The sequence below is a fragment of the Megascapheus bottae genome, chromosome 3, assembly GCF_031878675.1.
Source record: "Megascapheus bottae isolate mThoBot1 chromosome 3, mThoBot2.hap1, whole genome shotgun sequence".
NCBI classification, from domain to species: domain Eukaryota; kingdom Metazoa; phylum Chordata; class Mammalia; order Rodentia; family Geomyidae; genus Megascapheus; species Megascapheus bottae.
The window spans coordinates 58,267,140-58,294,633 of record NC_143511.1 but is presented as its reverse complement, the minus strand read 5'-3'; the positions used below and the strand labels follow the sequence as shown (position 1 = coordinate 58,294,633).

General features: G+C 44.3%; 1 protein-coding gene across 1 annotated transcript in view; it reads left to right on the top strand.

Moving 5' to 3' along the window:
* The first annotated feature begins 10,231 nt into the window (after positions 1 to 10,231).
* The window catches only part of B4galt1 (beta-1,4-galactosyltransferase 1), a 56,433-nt gene continuing 39,170 nt past the window's right edge, over positions 10,232 to 27,494 (top strand). Inside the window, exon 1 of the mRNA XM_090330106.1 lies at positions 10,232 to 10,766. Within this exon, the coding sequence (XP_090186232.1) occupies positions 10,361 to 10,766 (406 nt within the window). The 5' untranslated portion in view covers positions 10,232 to 10,360. The remainder of the gene's footprint in view (positions 10,767 to 27,494) is intronic.

The window sequence follows — 27,494 nt, the reverse complement described above, 5'->3', positions numbered from 1 at the left end:
CCTCCAATTAATGTCTAGAAAATGGGAAGTGGGGCTTGGCTCAAGGGTAGGGTGGAAGCCTTGAGCTGAAGAGCTCAGGGACAGTGCCTAGGCCGAGTTCAAGCCCCATGACCCACAAAAAAAAAAAAAAAGTGCCTTTTTCTTGGGCTTAGAGGCATGGCTCAGGTGGTAGGATGCCTGCCAATGAGCAGCAGAAAGTGAGTTCCAGTTCGACTCCCATCTTGGATCAGAAGAGAGTAGCATTGTTTGTTAATCCTCTTTGGGCCTTGGGTCCATCAATCACCATGGCCAGACATAGTGCTCTGATGCTCTGATGCTTTAATGTTCTCTCTCTCTCTCTCTCTCTCTCTCTCTCTCTCATCTCTCTCTCTCTCTCTCTCTCTTCACACACACACACACACACACACACACACACACACACACACACACACACACTCAGCATATCTAAACATATGGGGAATATTGTGAATCCAGCGGACTTAGAGGTGTATACCAGTTCAGTCATCCCAGCATTTGGAAGGCAGAGGCACGAGGATCTCAAGTTTGATGCCAGTGTGAGCTACATAGCTCTGGCTTATAAACTTGTCTCAACAAAACAACAAAAATCAAAACCCCAAAACAGAGTAACTACAACAAAAAGAGCAGAAATCTCCTCCTACAAGAAGGAGTAATGAACTCAAGGCAGACAAAAATGATATATGTACATCACAGGGAGCAGTAAGCCAGCTTTCCATCACTATAACAAATACCATATATAATCAACTTATAAAGAAAAAGGGTTCATTTTGACCCACAGATGTGGAGGCTTCAAGTCCATGAATGATTGGGCCTATGGCAAGAGAGCAATCACAGCACAAGTGTATGAGGTGTGTGTGTGGGGGGGAAGGGGATCATTTACCTCCTGCCAAGAAGAAAAAGAATAAAAGGAGATCAGGGTCTCGTTGAAGGACATCGTGTCTGCAATGATCTCTTGTGAAGTCCCTGCCTCCAAAAAGTTTGCACCCCTCACAGAAACACCAAACTAAGGGGCCAAAGCTTTAACCCCTGGGACTTTGAGTCACACTCAAAAACCAAACTATAGTAGGGAGAAAAAGTTAATTCTGCAAACTACCTTTTTAAAAATTTTTATTTTATTATCAGACTGAAGTATAGAGAGGTTACAGTTACATTCGTAAGGTAGTAAGTTGTTTCTTTTTTTTTTTTTTGGTGGGTCATGGGGCTTGAACTCTGGGTCTGGGCACTGTCCCTGAGCTCTTCAGCTCAAGGCTACCACCCTACCTCTGGAACCACAGCCCCACTTCCCCTTTTTTAGTGATTAATTGGAGATAAGAGTCTCTCAGTCTTTAGTGCCCAGGCTGATTTTGAACTGAGATCCTCAGATCTCAGCCTCCTGAGTAGGATTACAGGCATGAGCCGATGCACCCAGCAGTACATTATTTCTTAAACATTGTTACCCCCTCCCATGTTTTTCACCCCCTTTCCCCCACTTTCCCCAGGAACTACATTCTTATTAGAGAAAAAGTTGATTTTGCAAACTACATTCTTATTGGAGAATAAAGGAAGTAAAGATTTCTCAGAACAAGCTAAGCAAGGATAATCAAAGTTTCTTTCCTGACAGGTCCCTAAACTGACAGATCCCAAAGCTACATTTCTTTTCTTTTTATATAGCTTCATAAATATGCAATAAAATTTTATTTTTTATGCTGGTCCTGGGGCTTGAATTTAGGGCCTGGACTCTGGCTCTGAGCTTTTGTGCTCAAGGCTAGCGCACAGAGCTGAATTTGATAGCCCATTAGCAAATTGGGACTTCAGCAAAACCTTTAACAATCTCTGATATGATATTCTTATGGATAAAATGGGGAACATAGGTTAAGCAACATTACAATTGAGAAGAAAACCAACCTGTTAAATAATTAAGCCTTTGTTATTTTGCCTACAGAGCATGCAATCGCTATCTAATTTTGGAAGAATTTTTACAATGTATAGAGTATTGCAGGGCTGCAATGGTCTGACTTCTACCATGGAAGCAGAAAAGGGAAGATTTTTTTTTTGCTCAAGCATGTGATTTGTGAGCCTTTAAAACTCCCAATTCTTGTATGGGGAATGGGATATGTTTAACTTCCATTTCTGTAGTTTAACCTTATGTATTAAAAATAATTCTTAAACCAAGCACAGTAGCTCACGCCTGTAATCCTAGCTCCACAGGAGGCTGAGATCTGAGGATCGAGGTTCAAAGCCAGACCAGGCACAAAAGGACATGAGACTTTTATCTCCATTTAACCTCTAGAAAATTGGAAGTGAGACTTGGCTCAAGGGTAGGGTGGTAGCCTTGGGCTGAAGAGCTCAGGGACAACACCTGAGCCCAGGGGTAGGGCAGTAGCCTTGAGCTGAAGAGCTCAGGGGCAGTGCCCAGCCATGAGTTTAGGCCGCATGACCCACATACAAAAAAATAATTCTTGCTAAAACTTTCTCTTTGGGGGAGTAGGAGCAAAGTAGTGGGCTTGAATTCAGGGCCTACGCACTGTCATTTATGTTTTTCACTCAAGGCTGGCCAGTCTACCACTTGAGTCACACCACAGTTCTTCATCTCTTTTTGTTGTTCTTGTTTTGGGTCATTAAAGATAAAGGCTGGCTTGAAACTACAATCCTCAGATCTCAGCCTCCCAAACAGCTAGGGTTACAGGTGCGACCTCAAGGGCCTGGCCCTTGCCTAAAACCTTTAAAAAACAACAACACAAAATGTGAATTGGGTTCAGCCACACCACTGAGAATTTTGAATTTTTTTTTATACACTGTATTGCTTAAGTTGGCTTCACACTGATTCAGCCTTCCAAATGCTGGGATTATATGTGTGTCACAACACCCAGTGCTAGACAGACCTATAATGGGTAGGAGGAAGAAACAGACCCCATTTCATTTCCTGGAAGGAGCACAGCTAGACAAGCAAGAACACAGGGTAGATGGCTGGGAATCACTTCTCCCTTGACCCTGATGGGACTGAATTCAGGGTCTTGCACTTGCTAACAAGTGTTCTCCTACTTGAAGTACATTCCCAGTCCTGTTGATTGTACCTTCTAGTTCAGATAAGCTCTAGCCCTAACTTTGCCTAGGCTTGCTTCTGTGATCCTTCCATTTCTGCATTCTGTGTATAGTAGCTAGGACCATAGAACTGAACTACCATGGCCAAGTAGGAAGTAGTGTCTTGATAGTGCTGAAGAATTGAACCTGGGTCTTCATGCACACTAGGCAAGCACTCTACCTACCACTAGGCCATGCTCCTGGCCCCAAATGTTATGTTTTAAAAAAAAAAATTCATTTTTTGGCAGGCATAGTATAAGGTAAATGGAATAAGCCAGGCTTTTCTTATCCTTGCTTCTGGAGAGCTTTGGGCCCACCCTTGCCAAGAGCCGTGATTCAGTGGATTCAGCATATCCATGGGACCTTGAGTCATGTAGCATACAATACCCTAGGTAACCTGTCTCTAGCCTTGAGACAGGGCATGTGTGCATGGCCTGATGTGGCCAGCCTTGGCCAAATACCACTTTTGTCCAGAAAAGTTATAAACAGATACCATTGAATGACAAGAAAAAAAGCAATGGGTGATATGGCTGCTGGGGTACAGGAGGTGAGCGGGTACTGCTGAGGGCTAGAATGTAAAGGTGCTGCTGGTGGGTGGAGGGTGAACTCTGAACAGAATGAGGCTGTGCTGCTGGGAGGTCTTTGAGTCTATGCTGGGCTGGGCCAATAAACAGCGGGCTCTTCTGCTATTACTGCCCAGGATGAGTCTATGGACAAAAAGCTTTGAATAAAGCATGACCACCATTCCTACCATGCCTGCATCTTTTTCTGCCTGAATCTCATTTAAATCTCTCTGGAGCTGAGAACCTTAACAACATATGGTGGTACATTCTTTTAATACCAGGAAAGCTGAAGCAGGAGAAGCATGAGTTTAAGACCAGTATAGGATATTCTGTCCCTCAAAGAAAAAAAAAAGCAATCATTTTGGATTTGACCCCTCCTCTTCCCATAGCAATAATTCAGGGGTTTACAAACATTTTTTCCTATAAAAGATCAGATGGTAAATATTTTAGACTTTATAGTCATATGGTCTTGATTATAAAACCAGTCTGGGTTTTTTTTTTTTCTTTTTCAGACCTTGTGTTAAATAAGAAAAAAAAAAAAAAAGAAAAACTCACAAATAAAAATCTCAGAAAGACCCAAGCTGTGCCTCCCATCCTTACCTAGACAAAAGTGCTTTTAGGAATCTTAGGTAGAATGGCTCAGAGGAACTACTTTACCTGTGAGCTACCATCTTATCCAAGTTCATAGGGTAGAGATTAGAGTCTTAGAGAACTATACTTCCTGCCCTAGGAGCTGGGGCCTGGGGAATTGTTCATAGTATGTGATTGTTTTTCAGATTTACTAATGGTTGTACTATGCCTCTTAATAATCTCCTTTCTAAATGCAAATGTCTACTATGGTTTTCCTGTCCCTTAATTCCCATTATATATTGGATGTCAGGGAAGCATAACTTACAGAGAGGCTGTAGTGTAGAACAAATACTTTTTAACTACTTGGGAGTAAGTTTGCATGATACCATATCATCCTCAAATCTCTTAGTGCCTATTTCTAATATTAACTACAATATAACCATCAAGACCAGGAAATTAACATCTGCAGATGATATCATCCTACCTCCAGTCCTAGTTCCTGTTAAACAATACAATCTCAACAATATTTTTTTGTTTTTTGCCAGTCCTGGGCTTGAGCTCAGGGCCTGAGCACTGTCCTTGGATTTTTCTCAAGGCTAGAACTCTACCACTTGAGCCTCAGTACCACTTCTGGCTTTTTCTAAGTATGCGGTACCAAGGAATCGAACCCTAGTCTTCATGCATGCTAGGCAAGCACTCTACCACTAGGCCAAACTCCCGGCCCCTCAACAACATTCTTTTAGCAGAGGATTCCCCAGAAACATGTTGCACTTAGTTGTCATTTCTTTTTATTCTTTAGTTGGAATGGGAAGTTTGCCAGTTTTTCCTTGACTACCATAATGCTAACATCTGACAATTTGCATTTCTCTGATGTTTCCCACTGAAACATTAGATTTCATAGAGTTGTATGAAATTATTTATAATCTTTGTACTTATTAAACTTCCATTATTTATGTCACTATGGACATATTTCCTATGTTTCGATGGATCATAAGCTATTCCTATCTATATTTTCCTTCCTTCCCTCCTTCCTTCCTTCCTTTCTTCCTTCCTTCCCTCCTTCCTTCTTTCCCTCCTCCTTCTTTTCTTTTTGTGCTTGTGCTATGGCTTGAACTTAGGGCCTGGGTACTGTTCCTGACCTTCTTTGCTCAAGGCTAGTGCTTTACCATTTGAGCTACTACTCTACTTCTGGTATTTTTGGTGCTTAATTGGAGATAAGAGTCTCATAGATTTTCTTCCTGAGCTGGCTTCAAACCTTGATCCTTAGAGCTGAGCCTTCTCAGTAGCTAGGGTTACAGTCATTAGCTATTGGTGCCCAGTCATATTTATTTTGAGGTTCAACTTGTTGCATATTTAACCAATGGGAGCCCTTCAAATTGGATTCCGTGTCCTCTGGGCATGTCATCATCCTTTGCTCTCTTCTTTTCTGGCATAAGATATCTTCATGTTAGAGACAGGCTTTCTCCAAGAATTCTCACATAGGTAGTTCTTAATCTGTCTGTATTTAACAATCTCCTTATTCAACTTGGGGGCAACACCTTTTCCTGGGATGCTCTACTTCACAAAAGCTCAACACCAAGATCAGGTTCTGATTACTACTCTTGTGTGTATGTGTGTGTGTGTGTGTGTGTGTGTGTGTGTGTGTGTGCGCGCGCGCGTGCATGCGCGCGCGCACATGTGTATTCTGGTACATGGACTTGAAGTCAGAGCCTTATACTTTAGCTTGGCATTTTTGCTCAAGCTGGTGGTCTATCAGTTGAGCCACATCTTCAATCCAGCATTCTTGCTGTTTACAGTCTTGAGAGCTGGCTTTGAACTGAGATCCTCAAATCTCAGCCTTCTGAGTAGCGAGGGCTACAGATGTAACCACCCATACCTGGCACAGGTCTCCTTTTGATTGTGCTTTATTTTCTCTAGGTTGGGTTATTATTTCCACCCTTCTTTCTCTAGCTTGCTTTGCTTTCTGTAATATTTAGACTATCTACCTTGTTCACCCCTATATGACTTTTGAATTCAATGGCTCAGGGAGAAAAAGAAGAGGAAAAAGATCATATATATATATATATTATATATATATATATAATTTATAGGTCTTTGAACTTACTTGGAGCTGATTTACATGATTAGATTCCAGTACTGAAGTCTTTTTTGTTTTTGGTGGTGGTCATGGGGCTTGAACTCTAGGTCTGGGGCTTGTCCCTGAGCTCTTCAGCTCAAAGCTACCACCCTACCGCTTGAGCCACAGCACCACTTCCTCTAGTGCTGAAGTCTTAATAGGATGAATCTTCAAGGTGGTCTGGGAGGAGAGCTGTGTGTGTGTGTGCACACGCGTATGTGTGTACACCAGTTCTGGGGCTTGAACTCAGGACATGGGCTCTGTCCTTGAGCTTTTTTGCTCAAGGCTGGCACTTTACCATTTGAGCTATAGTTTCACTTCCAGCTTTTTTTTTTTTTTTTTTTGCCAGTCTTGGGGCTTGAACTCAAGACCTGAGCACTGTTCTTGGGCTTTCTCAAGGCTAGAGCCCTACCACTTGAGCCACAGCACCACTTCTGGCTTTTTTTTTCTATTTATGTGGTACCGCGGAATTGAATGTGCATCATCGTGCATGCTAGGCAAGCACTGTACCACTAAGCCAAACTCCTGGCCAATGTTGCATGGACTTTCCTGCTCAGGCTAGTTCTGAACCTCATTCCTCAGAGCTCAGCCTTCTAAGGAGTCTAGATTACAGATATGAGCCACCTGGCATAAGAATTATGCATTTAACACACATAATTAGAAGATCTGTGACTATTAATTAAACTACAATGAATTAAAGACACCTGCGAATTTTCTGCCCTTTCCCTCATCAAGAGGTGGAATCTATTTTCACTTCACTTGAATCTACCCTGTAACTTGCTTTAACTAAAAATAATGCCCACAGAGTTATTCTTAATGCTAGACCTTAAGAAATCTGCATTTTTTTTTTTTTTGTCATGGGGCTTGAACTCTGGGTCTGGGCGCTATCCCATAGCTCTTCAGCTCAAGGCTACTGCCCCTTGAGCCACAGCACAAGTTCCAGTTTTCCAGTTGTTAAATGGAGATAAAGAGTCTCAAGGACTTTAGTTCCTGGGCTAGCTTTGAACTGTGATCCTCAGATCTCAGCCTTCTGAGTATAGAGGATTACTGGCATGAGCCACCATGTTTGGCTTGCATCTGTTTTTTGGGGGTCTTTTTGCCAGTCCTGGGCTTGAGCTCAGGGCCTGAGCACTGTCCTTGGACTTTCTCAAGGACAGAGCTCTACCACTTGAGCCTCATCACCACTTTTGGCTTTTTTCTATGTATGTGGTACTGAGGAATTGAATCCCGGTCTTAGTGCATGCTAGGCAAGCACTCTACCACTAGGCCAAACTCCCAGCCCCACTCACATCCTTTTTTGCCCTTTAGTTGAAATGCTGTTTTTGGAACACATCCCTGATTTTGGAGAGATTTAAGCAGCCACAAAAAAAGGCCTTTAGGAAGAAGCCAATATGGAGAATGGAGACCTATGACCCATAATCCATTCTAAGCTCTAAACTCCCAGTCCCCAGCCAAAAACAATGAGGAGCCATGTGAAGCCATTTTGGAACTACCAACTGTGCTTTGGCTGATACCATATGAGGCAGAGCTGCTCAGTTACACAACTTTGAAAACTGTTTCAATATACAGAAAGTTTGAGGGGTATATTATGCTGCAATGGCTTTGTGAAATAACTGTTTACCAGGTACCAGATCCTCCCTATCCTCTTCTCTTCTGATCTACATAGGTAAAACAAATGTAAACTGGACAGGTGTAGAAAAGGGTTTTTTAAGAGGGCAGAGAAAAAGACCACTAGATAGTCAAATTCAAACTACATTAGAACATAGTTCAAAACTCTGAACTCAGTGTAACAGAACTCATGATCACTGATGGGCCAATAGACAAACCCAAACCCAGACCCAGACTAGGGCTTTGGCCAAGCAACATTGTAACTTCTTCAGGCATCTCACTGGATAGGATTGACTCATTTGATCAAGTCTAGAATGGAAAGTCTAGAACTGGAAATGTTGAGGGTTGCTTGAGTCTTCCTTAATAACTGAGGAAGAGGAGGAGAAAGGGGGCAGAGGCCTGGCCAGTGAAAGGGAGAAGGTCTGAAGGACCTGGTGTTCAGGAAGTCAAGTGAAGTAGATTCTATATGATCATAAAACGAAGTGTGAAGTCCTCAGCCTCATTTCTCACCATGACACACACTGGCATGTAGTAAACTCTCAAAATATAGGAGCCAGTGTAATACTATTCACAGTGGGCTGCGAGAGCCCTCAGCTTTCACCTACACACACATCAATGACACTACTTCTAGGAGTTTTTCTCTGTGGTGAGGTCATTCAAACATCTGATGGATCTGAGGCCTTCGGATCAAATATAGACCAGAGGCTTCAATGTCTGCTTCTCAGCTATACAACTTCCAGTCTTTACCTGCCAATCAACAAGTGTGTGTGTGTGTGTGTGTGTGTGTGTGTGTATGTGTGTAAATATGGGTTTTGAAGCCAGAATTCATCAGTTGTGATCTTAGGCAAGTTTCTTAACTTCTCTCGACCTTATTTATTTATAACAGTCCTGGGCGTTAAGTCAGGGCCTGGGCACTGTCCTTGAGCTTTCTCAAGTGCTCTACTACTCGAGCCACAGCACCACCTCTGGCTTTTTCTGCGTATGTGGTACACATCAAGCCCAGGGCTTCATGCATGTTAGACAAGCACTCTACCACTAGGCCACACTCCTGATCCTCCTCCCCCTCCCCCCTTTTTTTAAACCAGGATCTCATTCTGTAACCTCAGGCAGGCTTGGAACTCTGGATCCTTCTGCTTCCACCCCCAAAGTGCTGGGATTACGGCGATGTGCCACTTCACCAGGCTTCCAGAACTCTTTTTATCTGTAAATGGGGATAGTTCCTACTTCATGGGACTGTGCTGGTGTGTAGTGCCAACAGTAAAACAAGCGGATCTCCCCTCTCAGAACATATATCTTCACCACGTGGAATGCACCACAGGTTCCCTCTTCACTGAGCACAGAGCTACACACTGATTGGCCTTTGACTCCCTAGCCAGGCATACTCCACAATGGGACGAGAGAAGTAGCCACTCATCACGCTCCAGCCGTTCCCGGTAAGCCAGGTACACCGTCAGGCATTCACACACGCTGCCGGACCCAGTCAGGCCAAGAGAGGCGTTCCAAACACCTCTGCCACCGTCCCAGTTCTCGCCGGGTGTCGAAGACAATTTCCGGGACAACGGGTTCTCCACGCGGGTACCTCACCTGCCAGGCCTACCGGAAGCCCACCAGCTGGCGAGGGGCCCAGGCTACTGACAAAGCCAAGCTTCTCGCTTCACCGCTCTCGTTCCAGGCCTGCATCCTGTACCCCAGGAAGTGGTGGGAGAAGAAGGCGACGGCGGCTTCGTAGGAGCCCAAAACCTCACGGTGAACGCTGTGGACAGTTATACGGGGGTGCGGCTGGGCGTGAGATCCCGAGGTTCCACCCCTACAGTCCCGCGCCGCGTCCCCTCCCGGCGAGCGGTTTCGTCCCCGCAGCCCATCCTCCCGAAGAGGCCCGGTCCATGCGGTCCCGCCCCGTTAGGCCTCGCCCACCAACGGCCCCGCACCAAAGGAGCCACGCCCTCCGGAGGCCCCGCCCTCCGGAGGCCCCGCCTTCCAGAGGCCCCGCCTTCCAGAGGCCCCGCCTTCTAGAGGCCCCGCCTTCCCTCCCTCTCTTGTCCATAAAAGGCCCGCTCGTGACCCCGCCCCTGCCGGCGGCCCCTGCAGCTCAGCCTCCCGGAGGAGGTCTGTCCGCGCGGTCCCGCCCCAAGATGCCCCGTCCACTGGCTGCCCCGCGCCCAATAAGGCCCCGCCTTCACCGGCGGCCGGCCCCACCCCTCCCACGCCCACGACTCCGGCGCCCTACGTGTGGCCGCGCCGCCCCAACCGAGACTCGCCTTTCGGTCGGCGCTCCGCTCCCTCCCTCTCTCCCCCCCTCCGCCCCCGTTCCCTCGGCCCCTCCCCCGGTCGCCTCGGTCGCTCAGCGCCGGGCGGGCCGGCGGCCGGCGGGTGGGCCGTCCTCTTTGCCCGTAGCCCACCCCCCTCATAAAGCCGCGGCGGGAAGATGAGGTTTCGGGAGCCGCTCCTAGCCGGCAGCGCGGCGATGCCCGGCGCGACGCTGCAGCGGGCCTGTCGCCTGCTCGTGGCCGTTTGCGCGCTACACCTCGGCGTCACCCTCGTCTACTACCTGGCCGGCCGAGACCTGAGCCGCTTGCCCCAGCTGGTCGGGGTCTCCACATCGCTGCCGGGCGGCTCGCACGGCTCTCCGGTCGGAGCGCAGCCCTCCAGGGAGCCCCGCTCCCGGGGGCCCCGGCCGCCGCTGCCCGTCGGCGTCTCCTCAGAGCCTCGGTCCATCCTCGACTCCAGCTCCAGTGCTGATCCAGGCCCCCGCCCCGGGAGTAACTTGACTTCGGGGGCCCCCACCGCTGCGCGGTCGCTGCCCGCTTGCCCTGAGGAGTCTCCGCTGCTCGGTAAGAACTCGAGTCGGCGCCTGCTCGGGGACGGGGACTCCCCCGGATATCCCGGCCGGGGTCCGCCGGACTTTCCCCCATGCGCTTTCTCTTCCTCGACTGCCAGTTTGCTCTGATCCCTATTCAGAGGATCCGGGCCGGGTCGTGAGAGAGGCCCGCTGGGGAAGCCAGTAGGCCGGGGGCTCGGCGAGTTTGGGAGTTTGACTGTTCTGTTCTGAACAGGCAAACCCTGGGTTGGAACCTTCAGGAACTCCGAGTTACCCTCTCGACTTCGGGGATCCTGCGGAAGAGAGTTCACCTTTCGTCGTCTTCTCATAGAACGGTTTAATCCTTTTTTGTTTTTTTCTTTCCTTGCCTGAGCCTTTGGACAAAGTGATTGAACTTTTTTAAAAAAAAGTTTCTTTTGGTTACGCGTCGGTAACAAATGGTCGATGTTAGGGGGAGGGGAAGAGTTGTTATGGAAGAAGAGATGGAATAATGTAAATAGGATTTAATTAATGAGGAGAAACTCTCATTTAAGATTCCCCCCCTCGTGTTCATTTCCGCCTCTGTGTAGATCCCTGACCTGAGGCCCTCATGTTCCCCCAACCCTAACTTCCTCCTCCTGAAAGTTCCCCAAAACAAAGTGAGCAGGAGGGACCCTCCCAGGGGCAGAGGGCTTGTGTACTCTGGAGGCTGGAGAACTAACATGTAACTAGTTATCAAAGGACTGAAATTTTCCCTTTCTGACACTGTGTCCAGATGATCTGAATGAACCCTGGCCGCAAGCAGGGTTCAGCCGTGGTAAGGAGCTCCAGTGAGTGGATTGCATTCTTGTCTGATCAGGGCTAAGCCCAGTCTGGACCTCTTCTTGACCTGTAACCCACGCCCAAAGTAGCCACAGGTTGCTCCCAGAGTTACCAAACAGGTGGCTGCTCATTTCTAATGGCAGGTTTTAAAGAATGTTGTTCTGAGTAAGGGGCCCTGGTTAGCTGGCAGGCATCCTGCCAATAGTTCTGTCATGTTCCCGGAGAGCCCTGGCAGAACAGGCCTTCCTGCATGCTCTTGCTCAATTTCTTCAATAATTACTTCAATATTTTCATATCAAGTTTGGGAGGAACTTCTTGGAATTTGTCAAATGTGAACTGTGGTTATGAGGAAGACTTTTCCTAAAGCGAAGGGCTGAATTCGTTAGGACAGGGTGGTTAATCTGGGAAACTGAATATACAACAATGAAGTTGAATTTCTGTCCTACTGCTGAATGTCTGGTTTCAGTAATGTTATATAGAGTTGCTTTCACATGTAAAATGAGCTTGTTGATGCTTACCTTATGAGATTGTATATTTTAGGTAGTATCATGGTAGGTATCCAGTACACAACCTGATGATATGATAGTAAAACAATTTGTTTGAGATCTTGAAGTTTGATTTTCTCAGAGTTCCACGGAAATGGCTTTGAACAACAGGGAGAAGGAAGAGTTCAAGTCCATAGGCTACAGAGAGACCAGGGTTTTGCTTTTGTTTTTGATTGTTGCTTGGGCATTATACAGAAAGGAAGAAAAATCATTTGGCTAATTAAAATACACTGTATTCATCAGATTGGTGTTTGAGGCATGCGATCATTTTGCAAAAATAGGAAAGACTTAATAGTGATCACAGCTGTTTTGTTTTGTAAAATGGTGACCCTAGTAACTTGTTACCAGTTACTGTCACCGGTTTATGGTGTTGCTAAATAGATTGACTGCTCCTGGAAGACAACATTTTAGAGTGAGGAGAGAGGTCCCAGACATTTTCTCTGTGAATTGCAAATTGCAGGCATGTGACTTACATGAGACTGTGATATTTAAGTGGCTGCTGAAGTCCCAGCCCCAGAAATGAGGGTAGAGGTCTTTTCATGATTTTGTAACTCAGCTCTTTGAAGTTCCTGGTTGGAGGAGTGGGGAAGGTCCTTGAGAAACCTGCAAGTCTACCTGCCAGTGTATGAGTAGGGGGAGTTAAGTCTAGCTGTTCATGTGGGCAGGTGTCAGCCAGAGCCCTTGCCCGGTGGTTTTGAGGTTGGAAGGAGAAAGCATCCATGGGTTTAGAGTTGTGGCCTTTTCACTACTTGCAGTTTCTTTCACCAATTTGACTCTACTTTGTGGTGTCTAGGAATCGGAGATAGATGTTTTGATTCACTCTATTGATAGCTGATGGTAAGCACCAGAGTGGGCTGCTAATGGGTCACTGGTCTGTTGCTAGGCTGTCAGAACATGGGAAAAGACTTCCCTTTTCTGGTCACCTACGTGTTTGCTTGAGGGGGGAGGAGCATTAGCCTTGTGTTTCTTTTCCAGGAATGTTTATCACTGTTCAGATTTGGCCCAGTATCACATGCCTTGACTGGCTGTGGCACAAGCAGTCCAGATTGGGATGGGATGCAGTAGGTTTCAGGTGGGAGGTGGGGGGGTGGGGGGGAGGGAGCAAGGCTGTTCTAGGGAAGTCAACTAGGTCCAGGCCCAGTTAGTTCCCTCAAGGGAGTGGGGTATAAGCTCTAGACCGCTTCAACTTGAGGCCCCTCTTGCCCAGGTGTGCTTTGAAGAGATTCCCCTGATCTAGAGGTGGATACCAGCAAACTTCAGCTACAGGTCCCCAGGGCCCTGGGACACTTGTCCATGAGCCAGTTTCCCTGGCTTTTATGAGACTGTTAGCTGAGCATCTACCATAATTTGTGTCCACTAAAGAAGCACTTGCTAGGTTTCTTGTGGGATCTTGGCTCTGAGGCATTTCTCTGCAGCAGGCTGCTCCCTTCTCCCATATGTACACACACATGTGCACATATGGTCACAAGCTAGATGCTCAGCACAGAGTGTACAGTGAGAAAAGTACGGTCAGAAAGGTCTCTGTCACTTGCTTGTTTGTAGATGAGAAGAGGTACAGATACTCATCTGTATATAATCTTGAAGCGTTTGCTTAGGTAACTGGTCCTTTTATTTGTTTGCTTAGCGCTAGTGTTCTACCACTCAGCCATAGCTCCATTTCCAGCTCATTGGTGATTAATTAGAGATGAGTTTCAGAGACTTTCCTTTTCAGGCTGGCTTCAAGCCGGATCTGAGATCCTCAGATCTCAGCCTCCTGAGAAGCTAGGATTACAGGCCTGAGCCATCAGTTTGTGGCAAGTAACTCGATCTTTAAACCAGCTTTGTCCTGTTGCTTTTGTTCTGAGGGAAATAATTTACTGACATGCACACAGATACACTCCTTGTCTAACAATCTGAGATTAAGAACGGCTCTACTATCTGGTTTATTTTCATTTTCTTTTTCTTTCTTTTTTTTTTTTTTTTTTTTTTGTTGGTCAGTTGTGGAGCCTGTGCATTGTCCTTGAGCTCTTCAGCTAGCTCAAGGCTAGCGCTCTAGCACTTTGAGCCACAGTGCTACTGCCAGCTTTCTGGTGGTTAACTGGAGATAAGTGTCTCACCAGACTTTTGTGCCCAGGCTGGCTTTGAGCTATAATCCTCACTCAGATCTCAGCCAGTTGAGTAGCTAGGATTACAGGTGTGAGCCACCAGTGCTCTGTGTATCTGGCTTCTTTTCATGCTGAATCTTGGTCCTTTTTCCCATGTGGCATACTGTCAGTAAAAGGGACTTCTGCTTGTATTATAACTTCAAATTTATTCTGGGGATATAGCTCAGTGTTAGATCACTTGACTAGTATGTACAAGGCCCTGGGTTCAGTCCCTAGGGGGAAAAGGGTGTTTATCCCAGAGTCTGAAGTGGTTAGCCTCTTCCTTTGTGGTACAAGTTCCGTTGAACCAAGTAGCTCCTTGAAACACAGGGAACAGAACCAAATGTCAGATTGGACTCATACACTGTACCTTCTTGGCACCATTATTTTCCAGGGGTTGACTCTCTAATACTTTTCCCAAAGGTTATTGCCCAGTAGACACCTTGTGCAGAGACTTAGGTGTGGCCTGATAAAACCTAGAATCTGGGAAGTAGATGCTTGCATAGTATATCCTTGTACCAATTTTCAATTTAAGTAGATAGAGATAATTAAGCAACACTAGTGTCTTTTAGGGAAACTGATGTGTGTGTGTGTGTGTGTGTGTGTGTGTGTGTGTGTGTGTGTGTATGTGTGTGTGTGTTTATCCTTTTTTCCTGTCCTTTATACTCCCTTTCTCTCAGAAACCCAGGGTTAATATGGAAGCTCTTCATTCTGGTTTAATTTGATTGTGTCTATTTCTGAAGCTATATATTAGCTCTGCTGGATAATCTTGACTTGTTGCTTTATAATGATGATTATGAACCATTAACAGCCACGTGTCTGAGTATTATGGTCTTTGGGCAGCAGGAAGGTAGAGATTTCCAGGCTGGGTCTAGGTTAATTTATAGGTTGAGAATGTTGGGGCAGTTACTGCCAAGGCAGTCTGAGCTTTTCCACAGATTTCTTCCTAGGGTCTGTTCAGACTTTAGAAGCAAGGTCAACAGGCTTATCCCCTCGGACTCAGCTGGGCTGTGAGTATGCACAAGGACAGTTATTCTTTGGTAAAACCTAGTTAGTTCTCTACTCTCTGCTTACTCAGTGCCTCCTGTACCTTGTTGCTACTGTGTTTCCTGACTTTTTCTACCAAGAGAATTCTGTTCCAATTCGCATCCCCCTGTACATTTTAGTTTTTCTTACCCAGTAGATTGACAGTCGAATTTTAGGACAAATGTGGCACCCTTTGGGCTTCAATGTTTTGAGAGTCAGGTACTCTTATGATTTTACATTTGATTCAGGCACAGCCTAATATAGTCATGGGGCTGTGCATTTGATTCAGGCACAGCCTAATGTAGTCATGGGGCTGTGAGGTCACTGTAACTGTCAACCAAGCAGACTGTTAAGTTCTGGAGGAGTGAACAAGGCACAGGATTGGACTCTAACTTCCACAGAGTAAGCTTCTCTTGTCCCTAAACTTGATGAGGGCTCCTGGGAGCTGACTGTAGCTGTTTCTGTAGTCAGTTGTAGACCTCTCTGGTTATCTAGGTCTGTGCAGAGGCTGTCACTGGCATGTGGACAGCTCTTGGACCTGGTTCTGAAAGTCAAAGACCTCTAGTATAGAAAACTGTGTGACCTGGGGATGGGAGACAGGATCTGGGTGAGAACTGGTTCTTGGTGAAACGTGGCCTAAAGGGATTTGTCCTTTGAAGAGGAAGGGTTGAGTCACACTCTCAGTATTTCAGGTTCCACATTTCAGCTGGGCCTTAGCCTGCCCCTTTTAACACAAATAGAGGCCAGGGGCTATTTAACTGGCTGTGGCTGAATTCTTTGGCAATGATTTTTAATGTCTGCCCTTGGTATGAGTGTAGCTAACTTCTCTAGTGACCCCTCCTCCGCCCCGCCAGTCCCTCAGAGAACGTAGAGAGAGGAGAATGATTTCACAGAGAAATCAGGGTGTGGTGGATCTTTGCTTTTGCCTGTTTTTGAGGGGAATAGAGTGGGTAAAAATTGGATATAGTAATCTCTTGTAAAAAGGAATGTACCAGATCAAAGTGTAACTCAATGACAGAACAATTGATTAACTTGATTAGAGTGTAGGTAAGACCCTGGGTTTGATCCCTAGCTCTGAAAAAAAAAAAAAAAAGGAGTACCCGCTCATTGAACATAATTTGCAGGTTGAAAAAGATTAAGAAAAAAAAAACTCCTCTGTATTCCTATCATTTAAGAGAAATGTCATAGTTTCTGATAGTCCTTTATTCTTATTTTTTTTTTAATTTTTATTTCTTGGTTGATTGTGGGACTTGAACTCTGGATCTGGGTGGTGTCCCTGAGCTCTAGGCTAGCTCGCTATTCTTTGAGCCACAGCACCACTTCTGGTGGTTAATTGGAGATAAGAGCCTCATGGACTTGGACTTCTGTGCCTGGATTGGCTTTGAACCATGATCCTCCAGATCTCAGCCTCCCGAGTAGCTAGGATTACAGGCATGAACCAGCAGCTCCCAGCTTGTCTTTTATTTTTTATTTGGTATATATTCAAAAACATAACTGATCCTGTTTGTTTGTTTTTTAAGGTATGGTCAGACTTATGCCAGGATAGCCTCGTACTCTTGACCATCCTGCTTCAGCTTCCTGAGTGCTGAGATCACAGACATGGCCTTATTATGCCTGGCATGGTCTGTATCCTATATGGACAGATAGATTGATATAAACTCATGTTGATAGCCTTTTCACTTGATTCTTTTGTATATGTATGTGTGGGCACTAAGAACTTGAACTCAGGTGCTAGGTGTTGGCTATCCTTTAGCTTTTTCCACTTAAGGCTGGTGTTCTGTCACTAGAGTCACAGTTCCACTTTTCTTTTTGTTGATTGTGTAGATAAGCATCTCTTTGAAACTATTCTTTGAACCTTGATCCTCTTTACTAGCTACCATTACAGACATTAGCCATCAGAGCTTTTGACTTCCCTTAATTCTAATAGTCTTGGGTTTTTGCCTTAAAAAAAGAAAGAAAGGAAGAAAGAAAAGAAAGAGAGAGAGAGAGAGAGAGAGAGAGAGAGAGAAATAAATAAATCACAAAAGCTGGATGCTGGTGACAGATGCCTGTAATCCTAACTACTCATGCAGCAGATATCTAAGGATCATGGTTTGAAGCCAGCCTGGTCAAGAAAGTTCCAAAGACTTTTGTGAAAAGCTGAAAGTGGAGCTGTGAATCAAGTGGTAGAATATTAGCCATGAGTAAAAAAACCATAGGAACAGTGCCCAGACTCTTAAGTTCAATACCAGGCCTGGTGGGCACACATATGCACACATACGCAATCACAAAGACAGTATTATTTCTGTCAAAACTGAATATCCTACAGCCATATCACTTAGCTGTTATTGAACACACACACACACACACACACACTATATATATATATATATATATATATAGCTCCTTCTCCTGGTGAGGCTTGTACAAAGTGTAGTGTAATTTTGGATTACTTCTGTAGGAGTTTTTTGTTTGTTTGTTTGTTTTAATAGGTCATGGGGCTTGAACTCAGCCTGGGCACTGTCCCTGAGCTCTTTAGCTCAAGGCTAATGCCCTACCCTTGAGCCAAGCCCCACTTCCCCTTTTCTAGAGATTAATTGGAGATGAGTCTCATGTCCTTTTGAGCCTGGGCTGGCTTCGAACCTTGATCCTCAGATCTCAGCCTCCTGAGTAGGTAGACTTACAGGCATGAGCTGCAGTACCCAGCTTCTATAGGAATTTCTAAAAAGAGAAAGTAGGGTGAATGTTGTTTTGAGAAATGCTAGGTCTTTGTGCTGTCTTACAAAGAGATAGGTCCATATGAAATTACAGATTTGTTTAGTGCTGACAGATACATATGTTTAAAGCTGAGTAGTGATGTGTCTAAAATTCTTATTAAAAAAGGAAGTAGGAACCAGGTGCAGTGGCTCACACCTACTCAGGAGGCTGAGATTTGAGGATCGAGGTTCAGAGCCAGCCCTAGCACAAAAGGACTTGAGACTCTTACCTCCAATTAACCTCTAGAAAATGGGGAGTGGGGCTTGGCCCAAGCATAGGGCAGTAGTGTTGAGCTGAAAAGCTCAGGATAGCGCCTAGGCCGACTTCAAGCCCCATGACCCACAAAAAAAAAAAAAAAAGGAACTAGGCCAGGAAGTGCATGACAGAACAGGGTAGATCTTAGGCTCAGACTGAGCAGTCTACTGTGAACAGTCAATGGGGGTGAGGGAGATACTTTCTTGGGAACTTCTCAATTTGCTTCCTTAGCTGTCCAGTCCCTGGGTAGGTTTATGTGGCCTGCTGTGGTTTTAGGGCTAGGTAGTGAGTGAACACCAGTAGGCTTTGTTGACCTCACTAAGATATTACCCACCCAGAGAGGTTGGAACAAGGTAGAAAATCAGATTGAAAACAAACAGCAAAGCATTTTTACTCCTACTTGTTCCTGAGTTCTGGGGAGGGGCCATGGAATAAGAATCGTGTAAGTTTCCGGGAATTCTTTTAATGTTTCTGCCTTGGAGGCCAACAGAGCCTGGTTCTCTGTAGGAACTTACCTGGTGGGCTAAACCAGTGAAGTCTCAGGCTCCTGTACATCTCTCTGGCTGTTCCCAAGCAGTATAATTTGAAGTTACTCCATTTTGAATGCCCTCATTAGCGCAAGATTGTCTTCTGAGGGACTGTTGTTCAGTGTGGAATCTCCTGGGGAAGGGTGAGGCTGCATTAAGGGAAGGGGTAAGATTCCTTCTCAGCAGAGGCCCAACAGACTTTTTTATGAAGTCTCAATTCTATTAATTCTTGGCTGGGCAGAGCCTCTGCTCAGCTGCCTGAATTGCTTATCTGACCAGATAACCCCTATAGTGTGATGTCAGGCTCCTTCCTGCCCCCACCACATGGGTCTTGTCATGAGGTGGGGCCCTGGCTTGACCCTATGACAGGGCGCATTAAAAAAAAAAAAGTAATATTTTCTTTCAAAGTTTCTTCCTGGATGGGTGCTGGTGACTCATGCCTAACTATTCAAGAGGCCAAGATCTGAGTGAGGATCATAGCTCAAAGCCAACCCTCAAAGGAGTGGCTGTGAGACTCTCATATCCAATAAAGTACCAAAAAAGCCCGAAGTACAGGTATGGCTCAAATGTTAGAGTGCTATCCTTGAGCAAAAGAAGCTCAAGGATAGCATCCAGGCTCTGAGATCAAGCTCTAGGACTGGCAAAAGAAGAAAAAAAAATTCTTCCTGTTTTGCATTGTGTCCTTTTTGTACCTTTGACATCCTGAAACCACAGAACTGCTGTTGTTGTGTCAGGACACACCAACTTGAAAAAAGCAAACAAAAAACAGGAAAGAACTCTGAGTTAAGGGTGACTAGGAGAAGCTGATATTTGTGTTAGAGGAGCCTGAGGACTTGCTTTTATCAACACTCAGATAAGTACTTTAGGCAGGTTGAGTAGGGGCCCTGCTTGACAGGAATGGATAAATTGGGTAAAAATAAAAAATCATATCAAAGTCAGGAGGGGCTCCAAGGAAGAAAATGAACAGGGTCTCAGTTTGTTCACTCAGCAGATGTTTTTAGGTAACCACTATAGGAAGCTTAGGGATCTGGCTCCTGTTCTCAGGGAACCTCCTAGCAGTGGATAGACTCAATCAATCAGCAAGAGAAAGCCTGACTGTCCCAAAGGCACTGATGAGGAGGTACATGGTATCAACTGACTGAGTGGGCTGAGCCACACGAGAGTCAAAATGAGGAGCCTCCCTTCCAAACACAGCTTTTGACATCGTAAGCATGTTTGAACAATTTCACTTATTGGGAAGGGTAGCGAAGGAGGCTCCATGCTGAAAGGAGCCTGTGATTTTCTCTTGTGGCTGTCACATAGCTAAAGTTTCAGCTGTTCCTACAGTTACCAACATGGTATGAGAGGAAAGGAAAGGAAGACAGTGAGCAGAAGCTGATAGAGAGAAAGATGTTGTAAGCGGGACTTTTCTGGACAGTGAAGGGCTAAAGGATCAGAGGCAGGTGAATGGAGAAAGCTGAAGAGAAGGATTTCATTGCCTGTGGAGAACAGAGACAGGCCTCAAAGGCATTAGATTCTGAGTTCTGGTCTTTGTACTTCCCTTAATATATTACATCATTTTAAGGCAAGTCTAGACACCTTTGGCTCATGTCGCTGTTCTTAAATATGAATGGGCTTTTGTTGGTCTTTTCTATTTTTGCTTTCTGCTAGATTCTAGTTTGGTTGTGTGTGTGTGTAAATACTGATAATATCTGCAATATAAAAGGCCTCTGAAATTCCTTGATAAGCTCACTACCCACTGCCTATTTCAGAACACTTATAATGAGGCTTCTACTGAAGGTTTTGCTATCTCTGTAAGCAAGCATAAAACTTTTATCAAGTGGTTGGTCCTTAAAAATAACACAAGAGGCTGGGAGTTTGGCCTAGTGGTAGAGTGCTTGCCTAGCATGCATGAAGACCCAGGTTCAATTCCTCGGTACCACATACATAGAAAAAAGCTGGGAGTGGTGCTGAGGCTCAAGTGATAGAGCTCTAGCCTTGAGAAAGTCCAATGACAGTGCTCAGGCCCTGAGCTCAAGCCCAGGACTGGCAAAAAAATAAAATAAAATAAAATAAAAATAACACAAGAAAGGGCAGTGGGACATGGCTCAAGTTATAGAGTGCCTCCTGAGTAAGTACAAGGACTCACACTTATTGGAGGGAAAAAAGTGGTACAAATGTAGTTTATATCATACTAGCTGGCTATTATCTGTGCCTTAATATTCCTCACTTATAAAATGAGGCTGATAGTACTGTCTAACTCAAAAATGTGAGGTGTAAGCTGGGCGTAGTGGTTCATGCTTATAATCCTAGCTACTCGGGAGGCTGCGATCTGAGGATCACAGTTCAAAGCCAGCTGGGCACTAAAGTTCCTAAGACTCTTATCTCCAATTAACCACCAGAAAACCGAAAGTGGCCCTGTGGCTCAAGGGATAGGATGGTAGCCCGGAGCTGAAGAGCTCAGGGACAACACCCAGGCCCAGAGTTCAAGTCCCTTGTCTGCCCCCTCCCCCCCAAAAAAGTGAGGTACTGGTAATAATTATAACCATGTAAAGACATAAAACAATACACAACACATAATATGTTCTGAATATGTTATTAACAGCAGTCCCTCTGTCTATGGGGGATTCATTTGAAGATATTCTGAGGATGTCTGAAATCTCATATGTATTATGTTTTTTCTTATATGTAACATACATGTGATAAAAAATAGTTTCTAAAATTAGAGACAGTAAAAGACAGTAGCTAATAGTCAGAATAGAACAATATGAAATATATAGTAATAAAAGTTATTTAAAATTGGAAATTGTTTATTTCTGGAATTTTCCATTTAGTATTTTCAGACTCAAATTGAGAGTGCATAATTGAAACTATGGAAGTGAAATTGAGTAAGGGAATACTATTATAGTTCTTACTTGTGATGATTTTAGCTTTTGCTTTATAGTATTTATTTTTCTTTAGATGAAAATGCATTGTTACCATATTAAAGGTTAAAATTTTTAACAATCACTGTAACGAAATTTGCTGGTATAGCTCAAACACAAACATTGTATTTTGTTATTTCTGACTAAACTATTATGGTGCTTATAATTACCTTAATTATCCTGGCTTTTTTTTTTTTTGGCCAGTCCTGGGGCTTGAACTCAGGGCCTGGGCACTGTCCTTGGGCTTTTTCAAGGCTAGTGCACTACCACTTGAGCCACAGACCACATGTGGCTTTTTCTGTGTATGTGGTACTGAAGAATTGAACCCAGGGCTTTCATGCATGTTAGGTAATCACTCTATCACTAGGCCATGCTCCCAGCCAGCTTAATTATCTTTTGTTACATCTGTCTAGTAACTTATTTTTTTTTGTTCATCCTGAAGCTTAAACTTAGGGCCTGGGTGTTGTCCTGGAGATTTTGCTGAAGGCTAGTGCTCTCCCACTTTTAGGAACAGTGCTACTTAGGTTTTTTTTCTGAGTGGTTTATTAGAAATAAAAGTCTCATGTACTTTCCTACCCTGGCTAGCTTTGAACTGATCCTCAATCTGGCCCTTGATTTTTTTTTTTTTTTGCCGGTCCTGGGTTTGAGCTCAGGGCCTGAGCACTGTCCTTGGACTTTCTCAAGGCTAGAGCTCTACCACTTGAGCCTCAGCACCACTTCCGGCTTTTTGCTATGTATGTGGGGTACTGAGGAATCGAACCCAGGTCTTCGTGCATGCTAGGCAAGCACTCTACCACTAGGCCAAACTCCTGGCCCTAGCACCTGATTTTTGTTTTTGGTTTTTTTTTGACAGACTCAGGGTCACCTGTATAGCCCAGGCTGGCTTTGAACTTGTGATGTGCCTGCCTTAGCCTCTTGAGTGCTGAGATTATAGGTCTGCTAGTCCCTCTTAACATTCTCCCCTTCCATGTTTCCTGCCAAAGATAATCTTACTGAACATTTTTACTGGATATAACTATTTACTTCAGTTGAATTGCTTCCTTGGGATAAATTCTTGGAAAGGAATTTGTAGACCAGACTTGGTCATGTTGACAACACTGGTTTGTTCATACTGCCGCATTGCTTTCCAGGAGGGTTGGAATCATTAACAGCTCTAAATTGAAAATTCCTGGCTAAGAAGAATGTAGATTCTTAGAGTTGAATGTATTTGGAGCCACACATGGACGTTTCCAGCTTCTCTGTCTCTGTCGCTGTCTCTCTCTCTCTTTGCCTTTCTTTCTTTCTTTAATTCTTTCTTTCTTTTTGTGTGTGTGTGTGCATGTGTATGGTGTATATGTGTGAGGTAGTTGAAAGACGGAGAAGGAGAAAAGGAACAGGAGGAAGTTTCCTGCGCTTTTTCCTGTGATTGTCTCTGGACAGTTCTGGCAGAGGTATTCTGTACCCACTATTGTCCCTGAAAAGAGTGAGATTCTCAATACCCCTTAGGCCTTGAAAGTTTATTGGTATACTATTAAGGATTTTTTTCCTTTCTTCCTTCATGTATGTAAAGCCAAACACAGAATGGGATCCAGCACTGACTATAAAAACCTTATTTAAAAATGATATCCATCAAATCCTTGTGAGTTGGTCACTGAAAATAGCCATATACAGCCATTATAGAAACTGTGTTAGATTCTGGTAGCCTAGCCTAAATGTCTGATCATTTAACCTATGTGGCTGGCCTCTTACCTGTCAGGTCTGGTTTATGGAATCTAAAAAAAAAAAAAAAAAAGGCCGGTGTGGTGGCTCACACTTGTAATCCTAGCTACTCAGGAGGCTGAGATCTGAGGACCACAGTTCTAAGTTAGCCAGCCTGGGCACTAGAGAACCTGAGACTCTTATCTCTAATTAATTACTAGAAAACAGGAAGTGGAGCTGTGGCTCAGGAGTAGGGCTGTAGCCTTGAACTGAAGAGCTCAGGGACAACAACCAGGCCCAGAGTTCAAACCCTATGACCTACAAAATAAAAAAAAGGGGCTGTAAGTTTGGCCTAGCAGTAGGGTGCTTGCCTAGCATGCACAAAGACCCGGGTTCGATTCCATGGTACCATATATATAGAAAAAAGCTGGAAATGGTGCTGAGATTCAAGTGGTAGAGCTCTAGCCTTGAGAAAGTCCAAGGACAGTGCTCAAACCATGAGCTCAAGCCCAGGACTGGCAAAAAAAAAGCCCAAATGAAAAAGACTTATGTTATATTGAATTATATTGAGACTGGGAGTTTCACTTAGTGGTAGGGCGCTTGTCTAGCATGCATGAAGCCGTGGGTTCAGTTCCTCCATACCATATAAACAGAAAAGGCCAGAACAGAAGTAGTGCTGTGGCCCAAGTGGTAGAGCAATAGACTTGAGTACAGAGAAGTATAGAGAGCCCAGACCTTGTGTTTAAGCCCCGGGACTGGCAAAACAACAACAACAACAACAAAAAAGTCCAGTTGCCCTACGTCTACAAATGGGGGAGCCTAATAATGACCCTGTACTCACCTGTATTTTGGAAGTGCGGGGGATAGAACCCAGGACCCTGCTGTATTGCATGAATAATAGTGACTTTAGAAGCCCATGATTTCAATGAAAAGTTTACAGATCCAGGAGATGTGGCCACACTCAATTTGTGACAGCCACTCCCTTCATTTTATAATCTCTTCATACGTGACAGTTCGCTTGTCACTCAACAGAGCACTTTGGGGTCCATTGAATAAGATCAGAGTTGCTCTTCAGCCTGTTGTTCCTAGGGACCCAGAACAAGATTTTTTCCCTACATAAAATAAGGTCAGACAGTACTTGCCTTTTAGGAGTTAAAGGATTAAATGAGATGAAATCATCAGTACTCTTATCTTTTGATCAGTGTCATTTCCTTGGGCACAGACAGCGTATATTCAGTCCCCTAGGCTACATAGTAAAATTGCTTCCAAGGGCAGTTTTTTCATTTGTCTTGGGCAGAGTCAACAGAGAGAGGTGTAAGATGGTGAACAGAGCTTAGGGATACAGTAGTCCAGAACCAGTGTCTAGAGGAGGTTGGTCTGACTCTTATGGGCTAACTACTTCAGCTACAGAAAGGCTTTATCTTGTTTCCACAACACTGGGATGTTGGAACTGAGTTTTGCCATGTGTCAGCTGTGGCAAAACTTTGCAGCTGCTCTGCAGTCTTTCCTTCTCCTGGGGGACACAATTGTCAGTGTTCAGAACACAAACAGGTGTGTAGTTTGTATGCATAGCAAGAGGAGGATTAGATATTTGGTAGAGTAAGAAGATAATAAAAATTGGAATGAGGGAGGGTAAATAATGTAGAACTATATTATTTCTCTGAAAATGACATAGGATTCACACTAAAAGCTGTTTAATAATAGGGGTTGGAGGGCAGTTAAAAAAATGAATGTTTACCCCATTTGGAAGGAAATGGAAGGACTTGGAAAAAAACATATTAAGTGAAATAAGCCAGACCCAAAGGAACATAGGCTCAGTGGTTTCCCTCATTTGTAATAATTAGTACAAACCTTGGACTCAATAGCTCAAAACCTAGGTCAAATAGGATGAGGCTAAATGAAAGGACCTCCAGGATATGGAAACAAGATGTGACTGTTGTTCTTGATGTACTGTTACTTCTCTTCCCTTTTGTTGCCCTTTGGTTAATCTCATATTGTTAACAGTATCTGACTTTGTTACCTGTTATATTGTATATACCTCTATTTGTTTATTTGAAATAGGAAAGGGGAGCGGGGGGAAAACTAAATGATTGGGAGGGGTTGGGAGAGGGAAATGGGACAGAAACACGAGGTTGTCAATGTGTGAGAAGTGATGTACCCTCTGGCGAATGTAATTGTGGCCCCTCTATACATTACAATAGTAATTTTAAAAATGAATGTCAAGAAAGTAAAACAGGGCTGGGGGTGTAGCCTAGTGGTAAAGTGCTGGCCTAGCATGCACAAAGACCTGGGTTCCATTCCTCTGTACCACATACACAGAAAAAGCTGGAAGTGGCACTGTGGCTCAATGGCAGAATACTAGCCTTAAACAAAAAGTGTCCAAGGGCAGTGCCCAAGCCCTGAGTTTAACTCCCAGGACTGGTTAAAAAAGTGAAAGAGGTTCTCTTGGCAGTGTTGTTAGTCTTTAGTGGAAGGATGAATGAGGGTGAATATGGTGAAAGTTTGTTATCTGTATTATGAAAATAGAACAGTGAGGAAGTGGTGCTGTGGCTCAACTGTGTTAGAGCACTAGCCTTGAGAACAAAGAAAGGAAGCTCAAGGACAGTACTCAAGCCTGAGTTCAAGCCCCTGAACTGGTGAAAAAGAGAGGGGGTGGGGAGGAAGGAAGGTAGGATGGATGGACAGACAATTAAATCTAACCTATTGGAATTTTTTTGTGTGTGTTCTGGATCTGGGGCTTGAACTCAGGGCCTGGGAGCTGTTTCCTCAGCTCTTTTGCTCAAGGCTAGATAAAGCTCCACATTTGAGCCACAGCTCCACATTGGACATTTTGGTGATTAATTGGAAATGATAGTCTCATGAACTTACTTGCCTTGGCTGACTTTCAACTTTGGTCTTCAGATCACAGCCTTCTGAGTATCTAGAACTACAGGTGTGAGCCACTGGCACCTGGCTGGAGTTATTTTGAGAAGAGGGATAAAGGAGAATGACAGAGGAGTGCATTATAATGGGTACATTATATACGTATATAGAATAGTCACAAAGAAACCTCTCATACAGCTAATGTATGCTAATTTTGAAAATGTGTTAAAGTATTGTTGAAAGGAGGTAGGGGTATGTGCCGAATGTATTAGTAGAAATCTAATGCACATGCCACTTAGGAGCTACTGTTGGAATCCAAGATACCCAGTTTTCTTGACTTCAACCTACTGAATAATTTCTTTGATCCTCAGTTTACCATGGAATGAGATGAAGGGTTGGCTTGAGTACTTCTTGGAGCTTTTTGATATAGCTTTGTAATCCTGCCCGGTATGGCTGAGTGATTTCACAGGGCATGGTGTGCAGCCTCCATCAGAGCCAATATGTAGAGCTGGAGTAGCTGTCAGTGGACCTTGAGAGATAGGATTAATCCTTAACTGGAATTCCATATCTGCAGTTCCAGTGCCAATACAGGAAGTCAAAAGCTAGGAGATTAAGGAAGAGGCTGGTCTTTAGGAGCCACTGTAAATTCAGAGTCCTAGGCTTCAGCAACCACCACATCCGCAACCACCACAGATCATGTTTGTTAAACACTTGTCATGATTGAAGCAAGGGGAAAATCCATCAAAGGCATTATGTTCATTAACTATCACAGCAGCTCCTTTTCTTGCCCAATTGCCTGGCTAGAATCTTAACACAAGAAGACAGCTTTGTGTTCATTTTTGAGACTAATGTAAGAAGTACTGTTCTTTTAGATACCCTTTATTAAATCTATTTGATCTATTTAATGAACAATTCATAGTTTATTGAAGATTTTTATCATGAGATGATGGGTTTTGTCCAGTGCTTTTCTTTTATCTGTTAAGAATGATTGTGTGCTTTTGTTATTTAGTCTATTGATACAATGCTTTATACATGGATTTTTCAAATATTAAATTAGTCTTGCATACCTGAGATAAAAAATATTATTTGGGGCTGGGAATTTGGCCTGGTGGTAGAGTGCTTGCCTAGCATGCACGAAGACCCGGGTTCAATTCCTTGGTTCCACATACATAGAAAAAAGCCAGAAGTGGTGCTGAGGCTCAGGTGGTAGAGCTCTAGCCTTGAGAAAGTCCAAGGACAGTGCTTAGGCCCTGAGCTCAAGCCCAGGACTGGCAAAAAAAAAAAAA